The 18,842-nt window shown below is 41.2% G+C and overlaps 1 protein-coding gene across 1 annotated transcript in view; it reads right to left on the reverse strand.

Moving 5' to 3' along the window:
- CFAP91 (cilia and flagella associated protein 91) overlaps window positions 1-18,842 on the reverse strand; it is a 60,357-nt gene that overhangs the window by 24,992 nt on the left and 16,523 nt on the right. Inside the window, exons 6-9 of the mRNA XM_008146639.3 lie at window positions 12,178-12,359; window positions 5,835-6,012; window positions 1,848-2,005; window positions 41-220 (exon numbers count right to left, since the gene is read on the reverse strand). Coding sequence (XP_008144861.1) covers window positions 41-220; window positions 1,848-2,005; window positions 5,835-6,012; window positions 12,178-12,359 — 698 coding nt within the window. The remainder of the gene's footprint in view (window positions 1-40; window positions 221-1,847; window positions 2,006-5,834; window positions 6,013-12,177; window positions 12,360-18,842) is intronic.

Raw genomic sequence — 18,842 nt, forward strand, 5'->3', positions numbered from 1 at the left:
TTTAATTTATACTGAACTTGTAATTATGTAAATTGTTTACCTTCATAGGTGTCGAGATAGTGATTTTTTACTACAAAGTCCTCATCATTGTCTGGGAAACGACCAAGGCGAGACAGAGGTCCATAGACCTGTGATGCATAATCAGAATAGTCCTTGATGATATTTCTTCTCTGGAACTTCTCTTCTACATTCTCTCTCTTTCCCATAAGTTTTCTGATTGCTAAAATAAAACATACCGCCATGACTATCTCCAAAATATTGTTCTGAATGATCCAAATGCAGAAGAGTAAGCCAGTTCTAGTTTTATTCTCAGGGAAGCTACTAAACTGAATGAATTTCATGATGGCCACTCACTGCAGTGAGAAAGTCACACTGAAAACAGATGTCTGTTATCTGTGACCCAGGCAGAAGTAATAGAGCTGAATCTGTTAGTGTCCAAATTAGAACTCATCAAAACATCTCTCTTTTTGTTTGTTTATTTGTTAATCCTCACCCAAGGATATTTTTTCCATTGATTTTTAGAGAAAGTGGAAGGGAGGAAGAGGTAGAGAGAGAGAGAGAGAGAGAGGGAGAGGGAGAGGGAAAGGGAGAGGGAGAGGGAGAGGGAGAGGGAGAGGGAGAGAGAAAGAGACTGAGAGAAACATTGATGTGAGACAGACGCATTGTTTGGTTGGCTCCTGCAACCAGGGCTGGGGATGGGGGCTGAGGATCGAATCTGCAGTCCAGGTACGTGCCCTTGACCAGGAATCAAACCTGAGGCTCTTGGGTGCATGGGCTGATGCTCCAACCACTGGGAAACACCAACCAGGGCTCTTTTATAAAAGCATTCCAACCTCTGAGCCAAGAAGAGATTTCAGTAAAGGTTTGTTAAATAAATGAAAGAAATTCAAAGTAACTGAAAAAGACATGTTCAGTGGAGACTAAGGTAATTAATTATTCTGTCCTAGGAAAATAATTAAAAGGGAGAGAAGACTATAGATTTTTCAATAATCTCTGTCCATCTTGGCTAACCCCAGAATAAATTAGAATATGTCAAATTCTGGAAAAAAAGTATGTTGACAATATCTAAATGCAGCTAAATTAAGTTAAAAGCTATTTTCTCACATCAAGAAAAAGTTAAAAGTTAAACTCACTAAAAATAATTTTTAAAGAATTAATTTTTGTAATTGCTTTACTTTTGCTAGAAAATGACAATTTTGAATGATTTTTTTAAATGTGATTATATTGCTATTATGTATAGAAATTCCTAATTGGGATATATAATTGATAATTACAGTTTTTATAAGTAAATCAATTACTTAATATAGCTTACTTAATATAGCTATAAAGTTTAAGTATCATGGTAATTAATTTAAATTTTATTTTAAAATTTTTATTTAGTCATTCTTAATCTTCCACTGACTCCTTTTATGTATAAAGTACAGATATAATTGTAGTACATAAACAGATATACAGTATACCTGTGTATTAAAATTTCATGAGAGGGGGTGAATAGGAAAAAAGATGTCTGAATGTCTGTTTTAGGAAATGATGATAAATAAAAGGTTGAGAAACAGGAGGACTCTGTCCAGGGAACACCTACACACACACACACACACACACACACACACACACACACACACACCAATAGCTTTACTACCTGTCAGAACATCATTACTTGATTTTTTTAGTAAGGAATTTTCCTCCACTCATCTACTTTTGAGAAATAACTCATCTCCCATCTCCATTACTTATTTAATAACACTAGGACCAAACCAGAATTATGTCATAGTTAAATCAGGTTTGATCAGAGATCCAAAGCAAAGCCAACATTTCCATTCTCTTAATTGTTCATACTACACCATTACCTGATACATGTGCACGACGGATTTTTGCCAATTTTGCCTCTTTTGCTTCCTGCAGGTTAGACCATTGGGCATTCAAGTGCTTCATAGTCATCTCATTGTTTTTCTGGAGACGTTTCCTCAGCAGCTCTTTTAGAACTTCCAGGCGAATCTCCTGCAGTCTTCAAGCACATGACAAAACAAAGGAGTATACGGGACCGCAAACAGGTGTTCTACTAGAAAGGGAGCACCTGCCATCAACTGGGTCTCCTCTTTAGACTGGTATCATAGTCACATATTTTAAAGAGACCACCTTAGCAAAAGTGTGACAAATGGTGGTCTGGGGGTGACAGCTCGATAGTGAGTATATAATGGGAATATATATATGGGTGCAGTTCTGAAGGACAAAGAAGTGTGCCAGATAGATGGGGCAAAATCAGGGCTCTCTAGGCAGATGGGCCTAAGTGAACAATGTTGGAAGCCGCCCATTGTCTTCACTAGCAGAGAGGTGGTGACAAGGAACCCGGAAGGCTGGAGACCTTGAGCTCTGAAAGGTCAGAGCTCTGCACCCACTGTTTAGTTGAGACAATGGTAGCTGAAGCAACTTCCACCTTTTAGTTTTATGTAAATCCTTGCTGATTGGCTATCATTGGAATTGCCTGCCTAAGGGCTATGGGTGTAGCCCAAATCCTGAATAAAAGGGATGGCAAGGCCAGAGCAAAGCTGAGTCCTTCCTCTTGAGCTGGGCTCCCGCCTGGCCCCCAATTCCCAAATTTATATTTTCTTGTCTAGTCTCTTTCATTTGTGTGCAGCCTCCTCCAGAACCCGAACCCTGAACCTGAATCCTGAACCACGCGGGACGTGGCGGGACACTCACAGAACAAGAAGTTCATGCACAGTTCCAGGTCGACTGGCTGCTAGAGGGCTACGTGACGAGAGTGAAGAGAAAACGAGGGTGTGGCATGCTATCCTAAGTAGTTACTGTGCAAATGCCAGTGTCTGCACATCCAGGGACTTGGTCAACCTTTGTTACCTTTATCTTGTTCTCCTGGAGTTACCTCGCTCATGTGTATACAACCACATACAAATGACTTTAAAATCCTTACCTCCAGCCCAGATATTTCTGAACCAGAATTTCTGTCACATTAAACCTCTAGCTATTCCCTGACAACTTCAAAAACCCACTAATTTTGTTTCCCCAGAAATCTACCCATTCTCTTACATCATTTCCCCTCCTCTAAGGATTCTACCTCTAAAATGCTTCTTGCATCTATTCCCTAGCTCATGTTTGTGTCATCTCCTCTAACTCGGACTCTTGTTGCCAGTTCAGTCTTTCCCCGTTCAATCCTTGTTTCACATAGCTAGCAAGGTTTTCCTTCCTATAATAGAGATTTAAGCATTTTACTCCTGCTTCAAAATTCATACAGTAATTTATCCAGTCATTCATTTGCCAAGTACTTATTAAGTGCTCACCATATGCCAGGCAAACAACAATGAGCAAGACAAAGCGCCTTCTCAGAAGAAGCACTTTCTAGAGGAGTGGGCATATAAACCAGCATTTACAACACAAGGAGATAAACCCCAGGCCGGAAGAATGAAGAGATTTCCGTGGGAAAAGAGACGTAGCACCACGTCTAGCTATTCCCAGTTGGTGGGGGGAGGGGGAAGGAGGTGGGAGAGGCTTCCTTAGAGGACTTCCTTAACTCAGCAGTCTGGAGGACAGGCAAGGATTGAGGTCTGCCACACTGACAAGGGAAAGGTGAGCCTCCGTAGAGGGAGCTAAAGGTCTGACTCAGAAGGACCAACGACAGAGCTAACGTGTCATAGATGGGGCTTCTCACAGTGAATATGGAGGTGAGGGTGGGGAAGCAGGGACAAGTGAATATGGAGGGAGATTTTTAAAAGTAAGCCACACACCAATAGTCACCTTCCATCTAGAGTTAGAAATCCTAGGTTCAAGTCTCAACTTCATCACTTACCTCAACGTCTTCAGTCATAAAATGGACAAAATAATGGTATCTATCCCATTAGGTTGTGAGCATTAAATGAGTTACAGTATACAACGTGCTGGAACAGCAGTTCTCAAACTTGAACATGCATCCGACAATCTGGAGGGCTTGCTATGGCACAGACTGCTGCTCCCCACCCTGATTCAGTGTGTCGGGGGTGGAGCTGAGAACCCGTATTCTAACAAGTTTCCAGGTCATGCTGATGCTGCTGGTCTGTGGACCACACGTTCAGAATTATTGACTTGGAACTTGGTTCCAGCACATAGTAAGCACTCTATAAGTGATCCATGCTCTATGAAATCGTCGTCATCAGCAGCAGCAGCAGCAACAGCAGCAGCAGCAGCATCATCGCTGATACTGCTGTCTACCTGATGGCTTCTTACTCACCCTTCAACACCCAGCTCAGAGGCTACCTCCTCTCAGTAGTTTCCCCCAATCTCCACCCACCTCAGACAGAACCGATGGTTCTCTCGCCTGGGTCCCGCCGGCACTGTGTATACAGAGTAGCACATCACCTGATGGGCCCTGCTGAAGAGTTGTTGGTCTGAAGGCCTTTTGCTCCATCCTTGACCACCGCCCCTCCCCACTCCAGCGGACCATAAGGAACACTGCCAGGGCATAGCAATTTCCTATTATTCCTGTTTCCCCAGCTCACAGCACAGAGCCTGGCACATAGGAGGGGTGCAAAACATGTTTATTAAAATTATCCTCAGTTTAACAAAAGTACTCTCTTTCTTAGGTGATGTCTTCATTCTAGCCAGATATGTTTTTAATATTTTTAATGTCTTTCTGACAAGAATATAGCTCTCTAGCCCGGCCGGTGTGGCACAATGGTTGAGCATCGACCTATGGACCAAAAGGTCATGATTCAATTCACAGTAAGGGCACATGTCCAGGTAGGGGGCATACAGGAAGCAGCCAATCAATGATTCTCTCTCATCATTGATGTTTCTATCTTTCTCTCCTTCTCCCTTCCTCTCTGAAATCAATAAAAATATATATATTTTAAAAAAAAGAATATAGCTCTCCAAATTGCAGCAATAATTTCTGCATACAGAATTGGGTATTTACTACCTATTTTGCTCCAAATAATATTTTCTATTAAATTGCAAGTTTTTAACAAAACATCACATTGTCCTGCTTCAGGGTGAATCAGCAGGTACAAAAAGACAAACATATTTTGAATTCAGAACCACACTGAGTTTCAGAGTCTCTTGGTCCCTAACTCTCTTATATGTGAGCATGCGGTCAGGGGCTTTGGTAGCATTGCTACAGGTAGTAAAGTACCTCATTACAGCCCAAAAAAGGAACAATCTTGGTGTAGGTTCCCTTTTTTTCTTTCTTACTAAGGAGTTGTTATTTCTACACATTCTAGGGACAACCTCATTACTGAAAATATATCAGTTAAAATGATTAAAAACTTAACCATTTTACCTCAGCATATTGTCACTTATGTGCTGTGAGCTCATCTCTTAATTGAAGAATTTCACAATTTGGCTTTTACATAGAAAATGCCCCATTAGCTCTCACTGGAACCCACGGTGTTCTGCCTGTGAATCCGGTACTAGGGGGATAAGAAACAGGATCAGCTAGGAGGTTGTTTGATGGATATGAGGAGGGCCAAGACCTAGGGAAGTGGCACGGGAATGAACTGAAGGGACAGTTTGAAAGACATTATGCAAAAATCAGTGGGGTTCTCTGACAGTCTAGATTAGAGACTAAAGAGAAAGGGGAAGAGGAGAAGCAGAGGTGCCTTGAGGAATTGCTCTGAGCTGGTTCCATGCTGCATTGCACACACAGAGGACACTGTATGTTTTTATATCAATGGAGAGAAAACTGTAGAGCTATTGTTCCTGGAAGAACCAGAAACCCAATTTCCTGTCTATATAGGTTGAGGATTACTTTTAAACCTAATACATTTGGGAAAATGCTTTATAAGTAAAAAGTATTAACATTACTTCCATCAGCGCAAGAGCTGTTGTCTGGGGGATCAAGAACCTACTTTTCAATCTCCTGCTCTCGGAAGGCCCACTCCTTCCTCTCCATCGCATTCATCATCCTCCTCCTCTTCTCAAACTGGGCGGTGTCACTCAGAGTCGGGAGAGTGGCTTCCCAGGCACGCTTCTCCCGGGCTCGTTCTATCATCTCCACCTCAGCTTGTCCTGCCGGGAGACCTCGACCTGGAGATGAAGCAAAAACACTTTAGAAACACATGGACAAGCTCATGTACCTACCAGTATTTAATTTACTCCCTTGCAGCTCCTGTCCTCTCTACATTTAAGGTTATGTTGGGATGTAATTGGGAGCACCCTCTAGATGTACCTCCCAGCTGTGCCCTGCACTGCTTCTTGTTAGTAATTCAGCCAGAAGAAATTTTAGGTGCATATAAGATGCCAGAAAATATTTGAAAAATATTATGTGGCTACTGAACAATCACATCCTGATATGCCCTGTATTAGACAAATCTATTTTTTGAAATACTAAGAAATATCAAAGTAATGTACAGAAAGTCACAATTTATGTTTTTCTCCATAAATGATTTGCACCTGTTTTTGTTTTTATTTTTTTTAAGTATTTGCATTTTTTTTAATATAATTTTATTGATTTCAGGGAGGAAGGAAGAGGGAGAGAGAGAGACAGAAACTTCAATGGCGAGAACTATTGATTGGCTGCCTCCTGCACGCCCCCTACTAGAGATCAAGCCTGCAACCTGGACATGTGCCCTTGACTAGAATCAAACCCGGGACCCTTCAGTCTGAGGGATGATGCTCTATCCACTGAGCCAAACTGGCTAGGGCTGCACCTGTATTTACTAAGTGATTTCCTAGGTGTTTTGTTATTTGTTGCTATTAAAAATATTATTTTTTCAATATTTCTAATTAGCTATTGTTAACATATAGGAAGACTACTGAGCTTTGTATGCTGATTTCATACTGTCTTGTTGACCTCAAGTTCTTAGATCTAAAAATTTGTTATTTCATTTGTGATTTTTTAAAATGAGCACATCATCTGCAGATAACGATAGTTTTGCTTCTTTGTAATACTCATATCTCACTTATTTTCTTTTCTTTTACTGCACTGACTCGGTATTTTTCAACCAAGGTACTATTGCTGCCACACTGGATAATCATTTGTTGTATGGGACTGCCCCATACAGGACAGGATGTTTAGTATTATTACAGCCTCCCACCCAACTACATCCCATGTGCTAAATGCCAGGAGCACTTTTTAATCATTATCACTTACAAAAATGCCACCATATTTCCAAATGGCCCTGGGGAAGGAGTCATAGCCTAGCTCAGTAAGCTCTGGGCTAGGGTGTTCTCTGCATTGCTAAGTAGCAGTGGTGATGAAGGGGTCATTGTCTTTTCTTCACATTAAGGTAAAGCTTCCAAAGTTTCACCTTTAGTATTATATTTATTGAAGACTATGGTAGACACCTTTTATTATATTACTTTTTCTTCTGATCCCAGTTTATTTACACTTTGTATCACAAATGAGTGTTGAATGTTATCCAACACTTTTTTTACGCCTATTAAAGCGTTTTCCCAACATTTTCTGTTAAAATGATAAATTGCATTGGTTTTCTGATATGTACTAGAATTTGTGTGATTAACCAACTTGTTTATGGTAAGTCATCTTTTAAAATAACTGCAAGATTTGATTGATGGTATTTTATTTAGAATTTTTGCATTTTCTTCATATGTGAGAAAGCCCTGTAGTTTTCCATTTTAGTATTATCCTCATTCAGTTTTCAAATTAAGGCTACACTAGCTTCATAAAATGAACAAATTAACTTTATCCTCTCTCTTTGCTGGAAAATTTGCATAAAACAGAGCTTATTTATTCCTTAAAGGAGTGGTAAACTTATCTGTAAAACTATTTAGGCCTAGTGCTCTTAATTTTTTACCAAGTCATTTTCTATAGTTTTTCTATTCATGTTTGCTATTTCTTCTTGAAACCAACTTAGTAATTTATATTTTCTCTAAAAATTGTATAATTTATCTATTTTTAAAATATAGGGCAAAAGATATGCATAGTATTTTCTTACAGTTCTTAAGTCATTTACTCTGTGGTTATGTCCCTTGCTGATCCTAATACACTTTATTTGTATCTCTGCTATTTCCCCCAAGAAGTTTGGCTATATTATTAATATTTATCCAAAAATATTATTTTATGGTCCTCATGACCACTTCTTTTGTCTTTTTTAAGATCTATAGTATTAATTTCTGATTTGAATTATATTTCACTTAACTTGTGAAGATTAAATAAATTAAAAATGTAAAGCACTTACAAATATCTTCTCCCATATGTGGCTTGCCTTTTCACTATCTTAAATATGGGGGTTTTGGGGTGAATAGAAGTTCTTAGTTCTAATGTGATCTAATTTATCATTTCCTCCTTTATTGTTAGCATTTCATCTTTGTCTTAAGTCAGATGACATTTATCTGTGAGTTAATTTCTGGACTCTATTGTGTAACAATGATATATTTGTCTATCTTTGCAACTATGCCACAGTTTTTAGTTACTGAAGCATTATAGTAAGTCTTTATATCTGGTAGTGTATATTTGTTCTGTTTTCTCACATTTGCCTTGGCTACTTTTGACCCTTTCAGATTTCCATATTAATTTTAGAATCAGGTTATCAATTTACACACATACACACACACACACACATACACACACACACACGCCTACACACCTGTTGGTTTTTTTACTGAGACTGCATTGAAGTAGGAATCAGAATTAAAGTTCTTTTTTTTTTTTTTTGCACATAAATATGTAATTGTTTTACCACCATTTATTTGAAAAGACCTCCTTTCCCCCACTAAATCACAGTGGCATCTTTTTCATAAATCAAATGACTATAAATATAGTGAGGGATCTGCCGAGTCAAAGGAGCCTAGAACCATTAATTACCTGCAATGCTACAGCCAAGCCTTCCACATTCCGTTTCTTAATATATAGTCAGATCCACATCAGTCTGGCCATGGCCTACCGCACACAAGCTCTTTTATGTGAAGCACATTAATCATCTTTGCCTACCCAAATCATCTAGTCCTTACTAATTTTTGATAGCTTAATCTGAAAGAGGTGCATTAAAATCCACATGAGTAGGGAATTGTCTATATCTTCTCATGATTCAACCAATTTTTACTTTACATTTTGAGTCCACATAGGTTACCTACAAGTTCATGAAAGATATATCCTTTTATAACTATTACATGTACTTCATTGTTCCTTTTAATGTTTTCTGATTAACTTTGGTCTAATATTAACATTGCTACATGAACTTTCTTTGAGTTATCTATCAGTATATTTTTCACCTCTTTATTTTCAACATTTCAGTGCTACTTTATATACAGCAAGCTGCTTTTGCTGGGTTTGTATTAGTCCAACCCACTAATATTTTTAATAAGCAAGTCTAAGTCACTTTTATGTATTTTGATTACCAAAATATTTGAACACTTTTCTGATATGTTATTATGTATTTTCTATTTACTATGTTTCCCTTTGCTTTTCCTCTTTTCTGATCTCTGTTATTTTCTCTCTTCCCCACTGCCATTTGTGAAACAATATATTTCTTTTTTTTAGAGGTCACCCCTAAAGATTTTAACTTAGAAATTTCCACTCACAGTTTTCTAATAAAGTTTAATGCTAATTAGTAGTCCTTCCAATGATTCCAGTTGGTTCTTTTAATGGCTCCCATTCTTGCTTTCATTGTTGCTATTTCCCCCTTCATCTCTTTGAGGATTTAAAAAGTACTTCCTAAGTCCTTTTCAACTTGCTCCATTTGCTTACTTTGCTCAATCACTTATTCTTCCATTTTATTTATTTTTGGTGGATCACTCCTGGTGTCTGTGTCCCTTAGATGCTTTGTAATTCCTGGGTTGAAATCATCTGCAGATTTCTCTCATGAGCACCCTGAACAGTGGCACACTTCAACCACAGTGCTCCCAGGAGCGGGGTTCCACATTAGGTTTTACCTAGGGAACCATTTCTGAGCCTCTGCCTAGATCTTTTGCTTTGGAGGACCTGGCTCTTGTCCTACTCAGCTCAATGCTAAGGCATAGCACACTGAGAGGTCAAGTCCAAGCCTTAGGCAGAGTGCCTGGCTCAGTTCTGGCTGTAGTCTTAGCCAGGCACTGGACTTCCAATCCACCTCTAAGGCAGGAGAAAATTTTCTGCCTCCTTTGTTCAGGCAGGTAACTATGTCCATGGCCCAGGAGGAGTCAGCCTCTCTGGTTCTCAGTTTCCTAGCCACAATCAAATGAATTTGAAAGCTAATGTATAGCAATTTCTAAAGGCCCTTTCTCCTATTAATTTTTATAGTTCCACATGATATAGGCTTAGGCTAGATTTTATCACACTCTAAGAGTGAATTTCTGAGCCTGAAAGGTATTAGCATTTCAGAGATATCAAAAGAAATCATCCAATAAGCTATATAAGAGAGCTTTGATAAATTCCGAAGTATTTTGGAAAAGTAAGAAAACATTACAATACTAGAGGCCCGGTGCACGAATTCGTGCATGGGGGTGTGTGTCCCTCAGCCCAACCTGCACCCTCTCCAATCTGGGACCCCGAGAGGGATCGGGCCTAAATGGGCATTCGGACATCCCTCTCACAATCCAGGACTGCTGGCTCCCAACTGCTCATCTGCCTGCCTTCCTGATTGCCCTTAATTGCTTCTGCCTGCCAGCCTGATCACCCCCTAACCACTACCCTGCCAGCCTGTTTGCCCCTAACTGCCATCCCCTGCCAGCCTGTTTGCCCTTAACTGCCATCCCCTGCAGGCCTGGTCATCCCTAATTGCCCTCCCCTGCAGGCCTGTTCACCCCCAACTGCCCTTCCCTGCAGGCCTGGTCATCCCCAACTTCCCTCCTCTGCCAGCCTGGTCACCCCTAACTGCCCTCCCCTTCAGGCCTGATCGCCCCCAACTGCCCTCCCTTGCAGGCCTGGTCCCTCCTAACTGCCCTCCCCTGCTGGCCATCTTGTGGTGGCCATCTTGTGTCCACATGGGGGCAGCCATCTTTGACCACATGGAGGGCAGCCATCTTGTGTGTTGGAGTGACAGTCAATTTGCATACTGCTCTTTTATTAGATAGGATGTTACATTCAGTAGTATACAATCAAATTATGTATAAAGAAGAGAAATAAATTGCTCAGTGAAAAGGAGTTGACTCACCAGTGAGTAGTCAGCAAAGCAACCACAAAATTAAACTGACTGACTTATTTCACTTAGCATAATACTCTCAAGATCCATCCATGTTGTTACAAATAGCAATATTTCATCTTTTTATGGCTGAGTATATTCCATTGTACATATATAACATATCTTTATACAATCTGCATCCACCAATGAATAGATGTTTAGTTTGTCTTGGCTATTATAAATAATGTTGCAGTGAACATAGTGGTACATATATATTTACAGATAAGTGTTTTCATATTTTTCAGGTAAAACCCAAAAGAGGAATTGCTGGATCACATGGTATTTCTATTCTTAATTTTTTTTAGGAACTTCCATATTATTTTCCTGTACTAACTTATATTCCCATTAACAGTGTACAGTGGTTCCCTTTTCATATATGGAATATAAAACAAAGAGTAACTAACAAACTAACAAAACAAACAAAAACAAACTCATAGATTGTGGTTACCAGAGGAGAAAGGGGATGAAGGGTGAAAGGGCAAAGCAAGGTTAAATAAATCGTAATGGAAGGAAAGGGGGTTAAATAAATAATAATGGAAGGAAATTAGACTTCTGTAATTAGACACAGATGTAGAATTATAATCGTGTACACCTGAAAATTATATAATGTTATTAACCAATGTTACCCCAATACTTTTAACTTAAAAAAATAAAGAGCATTGATTGGGGAATAAATTCAGCTGATATGTAACATCAGCTTCAAGTATAAAGTACAGTAAGCCTGCTTACAGTGAAAAGGGTATAACTCTCTTTGAACAAAAGTACTATCACACAAAGGTCCTTGCTGGGTGGTTTGATTGGTTGGAGCATTGTCCCATAACCAAAAGGTTGCAGGTTCAATTCTCAGTCAGGGCGGCACATATGGGAGGAAACTCATTGATGTTTCTCTCTCACATCAATGTTTCTATCTCTCTCCTGCTCCTCTCTAAAAACAAACAAACAAACATATCCTCAGGTGAGAATTACATTTTTTTAAAGTATTAGAAAAAGAATGAGTCTATAAAGTAGCTCTACTGAGCAAGACACTTTAAACCACAGTTGCTTCTATGTGCTCTGAATTTCCAGGAACTCAATAGCCAGCATGGTTATCAGGACTGTCATCTTCAAATATGCAAGAGAATTACCAACTCACCCCAAGTCAGAGTAGCCAGGGTCAAGAGCTCAGGGATTGAATCCTGACACACTACATATTCTGGAGAATACGGATCTGTTTGAGCTTCGGAATCACGATAATCCGTCTGAGTGCCCACAGTATACTTTGAAGGAATGGGTTGGTGCTTAGACGAAGAAGGAGGAAAAGTATATGTCTCTAGTCTAAAAGAGAAAATTATTTTTAAAAAATTAAAACCCGATACAATCGCTTAGAATACTATATACTCAAGTAGAAATAAATCCTTGAGCTTCACTAGGACCTTTTCCCCTTTACCACTGACAGGCCCAAAGTTATAAATCCAGTTTAAACAGGATTATGCCGAATAATCTTGAGAGAATTGCCTTGTTTTTGCACCTCTGCCAAGAAACTGAAGGGGTAGAAAAACCTAGATCTACCCACAAAATGCCTATCTGTGTATCATTGGGCAGGGCTGTCGTATATAGAGCTGTAAAAGATAGATGCTAGGATATCACACAATCACTTCCGAACCTACTCAGAATTGCTACTTCCCTGGTTTCCTTCTTCTCTGCATTTAGTTACACACCCAATTTTAGCTTTTTCCATTCAGAAATACAAATACAGGAGCAGAAAAAAAGAGAATAAAAACTCATCCCTTGCACAAAAATTAATTACAGATCATTTAATGCATTTAATTAAAAAATAAGACTAATAAAGTTATAATGGAAAATGTAAGTGAATATATTATCTGAAAAGCCAAAAACTATAAAAGGAAATGATAAAAAAAATTAAATTTAAGCCCTGACCGGTTTGGCTCGGTGGATAGAGCGTCAGCCTGCGGACTGAAGGGTCCCGGGTTCGATTCCAGTCAAGGGCATGTACCTTGGTTGCGGGCACATCCCCAGTGGGGGGTGTGCAAGAGGCAGCTGATCGATGTTTCTCTCCCATCGATGTTTCTGACTCTCTATCCCTCTCCCTTCCTCTCTGTAAAAAATCAATAAAATATATTTTTTAAAAAAATTAAATTTAAGTTGAAACTTCTAAACCTCAAAACATTATAAACAAATTTCAAATGTGAATGACACACTTGGAAATAGGTTTTGCAACATACGATAAAAAAATAAGCAGACTTCTATATAAAAAGCTCTTATAAATCAATAAGACAAATATCCACAGAAAAATGGTTAATTCACAAAACAGAGTAAAACTTATAAAAAACCTATGAAAAGATAATAAACATAACTAGTAATCAAAAGAAGTAAGTTAAAACAGCAAGATGTTATTTTATTATATCACACTAGAGGCCCAATGCACAAAATTCATGTAAGGACCTTGGTCCCAGCCCCCACCCGCCGTTGCCACGGCCCCCGCCCACTGTGGCTTTGTCCAGAAGGAAGGACGTCTGGTCTAAGTAGCATATTATGCTTTTATTATTATAGATAAAGATTTTTAAAATTGAAAGTACCTAGCATTGATGAAGTTGTGAAAAAAACAGGAATTCTCATAAACTGTTGCTGGAAATACAGATAACTACAACCCAATTAGCAGGAAATTGATCAATATATATATATATCAAACCCTTAAAGTACCCTTCTGCCCTAGCAATTGTTCTCCTATGAATTTATGCTAGGAAATAACTGAACAAGTGTACAAAGATATATGCAAGCATGTTCATAAAGTATCATTTATAAGAGTAAAAATTACAAACTTAAATGATCACCATCAATAGAATTGTTTAAAATAATATGGTATACCCATAATAGAATTTATGCTGCAATTAAAAGTAACAGTGTAATCTAAAATGTATGGACATACAAAAATGTCTAAGATTTAATATAAAGTAGAAAAAGGGGACACTATTAAGCAGTATTATAATAATAGTATATTTTTATGTTTTTAAAAACTGTTTTTTGCATAGAAAATGCCTAGATGGTATACAATAAGATAATAACATCAGTTATTTCTGAATAGTAGGATTACAGAGAAAATTTTTTCATGTTTATAGTTTTCTGAATTTTGAAACTTATTTTAATCTAGACATGTTTGAAAATAAGAAAACTATATATATAGTTACTCCTATTTTAAAAAAAATATTTTTAAGTTGGTAGAAGAATTGAATAAATTACATAAACAAATAACCAAATATGGCAAAATAAGAGAGAGATTTCCATTTTGAAAAAGAAAGTCAATGGGAAGTGCTTATATGTGAGCACAGCATCTACAGTTTAACTCTAAGAAAAATGCAACTCAAGCTGTTAGAAAGAAGCACCTATTTGGAGGTTGGACCTGTAAAAGATCAGTACTTTAAATTATTTTTAATATTGAATTATAATGTTGAATTCTAAAAATGATCTTTTTTTCAGCAGTTGTTATGAATTTCTAACATGTAAGATAACATAGTATTTATAGTTTCTTATGTTTTCAGCAGAAATTATTCTACTATAATTTCTAATTCAGGAAATAGAAATTTCCAGGGGAGGGCAGTTGGGAGGGACAAGGTTCCCTGCGTGGTTCAGGGTTCAGGTTCAGGGTTAGGGTTAGGGTTAGGGTTAGGGTTATTCATATCCAAATATGAATAATATGAATTCATTCCAAATATGAATACTATATTACTAGAGGCTTAATGCACGAAATTTGTGCACGGGGGGGTGGGGGGGGAGGGAGGGAGCAGGTGTCCCTCAGCCCAGCCTGCACCCTCTCCAATCTGGGACCCCTCGCACAATCAAGGACTGCTTGCTCCCAACTACTTGCCTGCCTGCCTGCCTGATTGCCCCTAACCACTCCGCTGCCAGCCTGATTGATGCTTAATTGCTCCCATGCCGGTCTGATTGCCCCTAACTGCCCTCCCCTGCTGGCCTGGTCACCCCTAACTGCCCTCCCCTACCAGCCTGGTTACCCCTAACTGTCCTCCCCTGCAGGCCTGGTCACCCCCAAATGCCATCTCCTGCTGGCCCAGTCACCCATAACTGCCCTCCCTTGCCAGCCTCGTCACCCCTAACTGCCCTCCCCTGCCAGCCTGGTGGCCTCCAACTGCCCTTCCCTGCAGGCCTTGTTGCCCCCAACTGCCCTCCTCTGCTAGCCTGGTCACCCCTAACTATCCTCCCTTGCCAGCCAGGTCACCCCTAACTGCCCTCCCCTGCTGGTCTGGTCGCCCCCAACTGCCCTCCCCTGCAAGCCTGGTTGCTCCCAACTGCCCTCCCCTACAGGCCTGGTTGTCCCTAACTGCCCTTCCCTGCCGGCCTGGTCACCCCTAACTGCCTTCCCCTGCAGGCCTGCCCCCCCCCCAATTGCCCTCTCCTGCAGGCCTGGTCCCCACCAAACGCCCTCCCCTGCAGCCCTGGTCCCTACTAACTGCCCTCCCCTGATGGCCTGGTCACCCCCAACTGCCCTCTCCTGCTGGCCTGGTCACCCCTAACTTCCCTCCCTTGCCAGCCAGGTCACCCCTAACTGCCCTCCCCTACTGGTCTGGTCGCCCCCAACTGCCCTCCCCTGCAAGCCTGGTCCCCCCCAACTGCCCTCCCCTACAGTCCTTGTCCCTCCCAACTGCCCTCCCCTGACAGCCTGGTCCCCCCCAACTGCCCTCCCCTACAGGCCTGGTTGTTCCCAACTGCCCTCCCCTACAGGCCTGGTTGTCCCTAACTGCCCTTCCCTGCCAGCCCGGTCACCCCTAACTGCCCTCCCCTGCTGGCCTGGTCACCCCTAACTGCCTTCCCCTGCAGGCCTGCCCCCCCCAACTGCCCTCTCCTGCAGGCCTGGTCCCACCAAATGCCCTCCCCTGCAGCCCTGGTCCCCACTAACTGCCTTCCCTGATGGCCTGGTCACCCCCAACTGCCCTCTCCTGTTGGCCTGGTCACCCCTAACTTCCTTCCCTTGCCAACCAGGTCACCCCTAACTGCCCTCCTCTACCAGTCTGGTCACCCCCAACTGCCCTGCCCTGAAAGCCTGGTCACCCCCAACTGCCCTCCCCTGCCGGCCCGGTCACCCCTAATTTCCCTCCCTTGCCAGCCAGGTCACCCCTAACTGCCCTCCTCTACCAGTCTGGTCACCCCCAACTGCCCTCCCCTGAAAGCCTGGTCACCCCCAACTGCCCTCCCCTGCCAGCCCGGTCACCCCTAACTGCCCTCCCCTGCTGGCCTGGTCACCCCTAACTGCCTTCCCCTGCAGGCCTGATCCACCACAACTGCCCTCCCCTATAGGCCTGGTTCCCCCCCCCCCTCCCAACTGCCCTCTCCTGCAGGTCTGGTCCCCACCAAATGCCCTCCTCTGCAGGCCTGGTTCCCCCCAACTGCCCTCCCCTGCAGGCCTGGTCCCCCGCAACTGCCCTCCCCTGACGGCCTGGTTGCCCCTAACTGCCCTCCTTTGCCAGCCTGGTTCCCCCCAACTGCCCTCCCATACAGGGCTGGTCCCTCCCAACTGCCCTCCCCTGCTGGTCTGGTCACCCCTAACTGCCCTCCCCTGCAGGCCTGATCGCCCCCAACTGCCCTCCCCTGCAGGCCTGGTTTCCCCTAACTGCCCTCCTCTGCAGGGCTGGTCTCCCCCATCTGCCCTCCCCTGCTGGCCTGGTCCCTCCCAACTGCCCTCCCCTGCTGGCCTGGTCACCCCTAACTGCCCTCCCCTGCAGGCCTGGTTCCCCCCCCAACTGCCCTCCCCTACAGGGCTGGTCCCTCCCAACTGCCCTCCTCTGCTGACCCGGTCACCCCAAACTGCTCTCCCCTGCAGGCCTGATCGCCCCCAACTGCCCTCTCCTGCTGGCCATCTTGTGGTGGCCATCTTGTGTCCTCATGGGGGCAGTCATCTTTGACCACATGGGGGCGGCCATCTTGTGTGTTGAAGTGACGGTCAATTTGCATATTACCTCTTTATTATATAGTATAATGCCATTAGCTTGAATCAAGAGAATTCTTGTCTTCCTAATTAAATAGTTTCACATTTGTTTTTGTTTTTTTTTTTTTTAATTTCTTTATTGATTAAGGTGTCACATATTTGTCCTCATCCCCCCATTCCCATCCCACACCCCTCCCCACGGATGCCCCAAACCCCTGTTGAACTTAACCATTGGATAGGCTCATATGCCACCCTGGCGGGACTTAGGAGACTAGGCACCACCATCTTGTGGCTGTGGGCACCGCCATATTTGAGGGCATGGCAGTCAATTAACATATTCTCTCCTTCTTGGCTGTGGGTGCTGCCATATTTGTGAGGGTGTGATGGTCAATTAACATATTCCCTCTTTATTAGATAGGATGCCTTTTGCAAATATTTTCTCCAGTTCTGTAACTTGTCTTATTCTAATGACATTGTCTATAATAGATCAGAAGTTTTAAATTTTAATGAAGTCCAGGTTATCCATCATTTATTTAATGGATCATGCTTTTGGTGTTGTGTCAAAAAAGTAATTGACATACCCAAGGATATTTAGTTTTTCCTTACGTTACCTTCTAAGAGTTTTATAGTTTTGCATTCTACATTGAAGTCTGTGATTCATTTTGAGTTAATTTTTGTGAAGGGTTTAAGGTCTGTGTTTAGATTAAGTTTTTGAATATAGATATATATTTTATTGATTTCAGAGAGGAACAGGAGAGGAAGAGATAGAAACATGATTGGCTGCCTCCTGGCACCCCTTACTAGGGATTGAGCCTGAAACCCGGGCACACCCTCTACTAGGGATTGAGCCTGCAACCTGGGCATGTGTCTTGACCTGAAATCCAACCGTGACCTCTGGTTCATAGGTTGCTGCTCAACCACTGCGCCATGTTAGCTGGACAAGATTCGTTTTTATTTTTTTGCAATGTGGACAATCTAGTTGTTTCAGGACCATATGTTAAAAAGACTGACCTTGCTCCATTGTTCTCTTTGTCAAATATCAGTTTATTATATTTATATGGGTCTATTTCTAGGCTCTCTGTTCCATTTCATTGATCGATTTGTCTTTTCTTCCCCTAATACCACACTATCTTGATTACAACTTCACAGTAGGTCTTGAAGTCAGGTAGTGTCAGTCCTCCAACTTTGTTCTTCTTCAATACTGTGCTGACTATTCTGGGTCTTTTGCCTCTTCATATAAGTTCTAGAATCAGTTTTTCTATATCAACAAAATAATTTGTGGGGATTTTGATTGAGATTGAATCTATAGATCAAATTGGGAAGAACTGACATCTTGATACTATTGAATCTTCCTAGCCATGAACATGGACTATCTCTACATTTATTTAGTCCTTTGATTTCTTTCATCAAAGTTGTACAGTTTACCTCACATAGGTCTTATATATACATACATATATTGTTAAATTTAAACCTAAGTTTTTTCATGTTTTGATCTTAACGTAAATAATATTGTGTTTTTAATTTAAAATTCTACTTGTTTGTTGCTAATATATAAGAAAACAATTAACCTTTGTATATTAACCTTGTTTCCTACAACCTTGCTATAATCACTTACTAGTTTCAGGAGGGTTTTTAAGTCAATTCTGTCATATTCTACATAGATAAACATTCATCTGCTAATAAAGACAGTTTTATTTCTTCCTTCCCAATTGGTAAACCTTTTATTTCCTTTTCTTGTCTCATTGCATTGGCTAGGAATTCCAGTACAATGTTGAAAAGGAGTGGTGAGAGGGGATATTCTTGTCTTATTCCTGATCTTACTGGGAAAGCTTCGAGTTTCTCACCATTAAATATGATATAGA

The sequence above is a fragment of the Eptesicus fuscus genome, chromosome 3 (genome assembly GCF_027574615.1).
Source record: "Eptesicus fuscus isolate TK198812 chromosome 3, DD_ASM_mEF_20220401, whole genome shotgun sequence".
NCBI classification, from domain to species: Eukaryota; Metazoa; Chordata; class Mammalia; order Chiroptera; family Vespertilionidae; genus Eptesicus; species Eptesicus fuscus.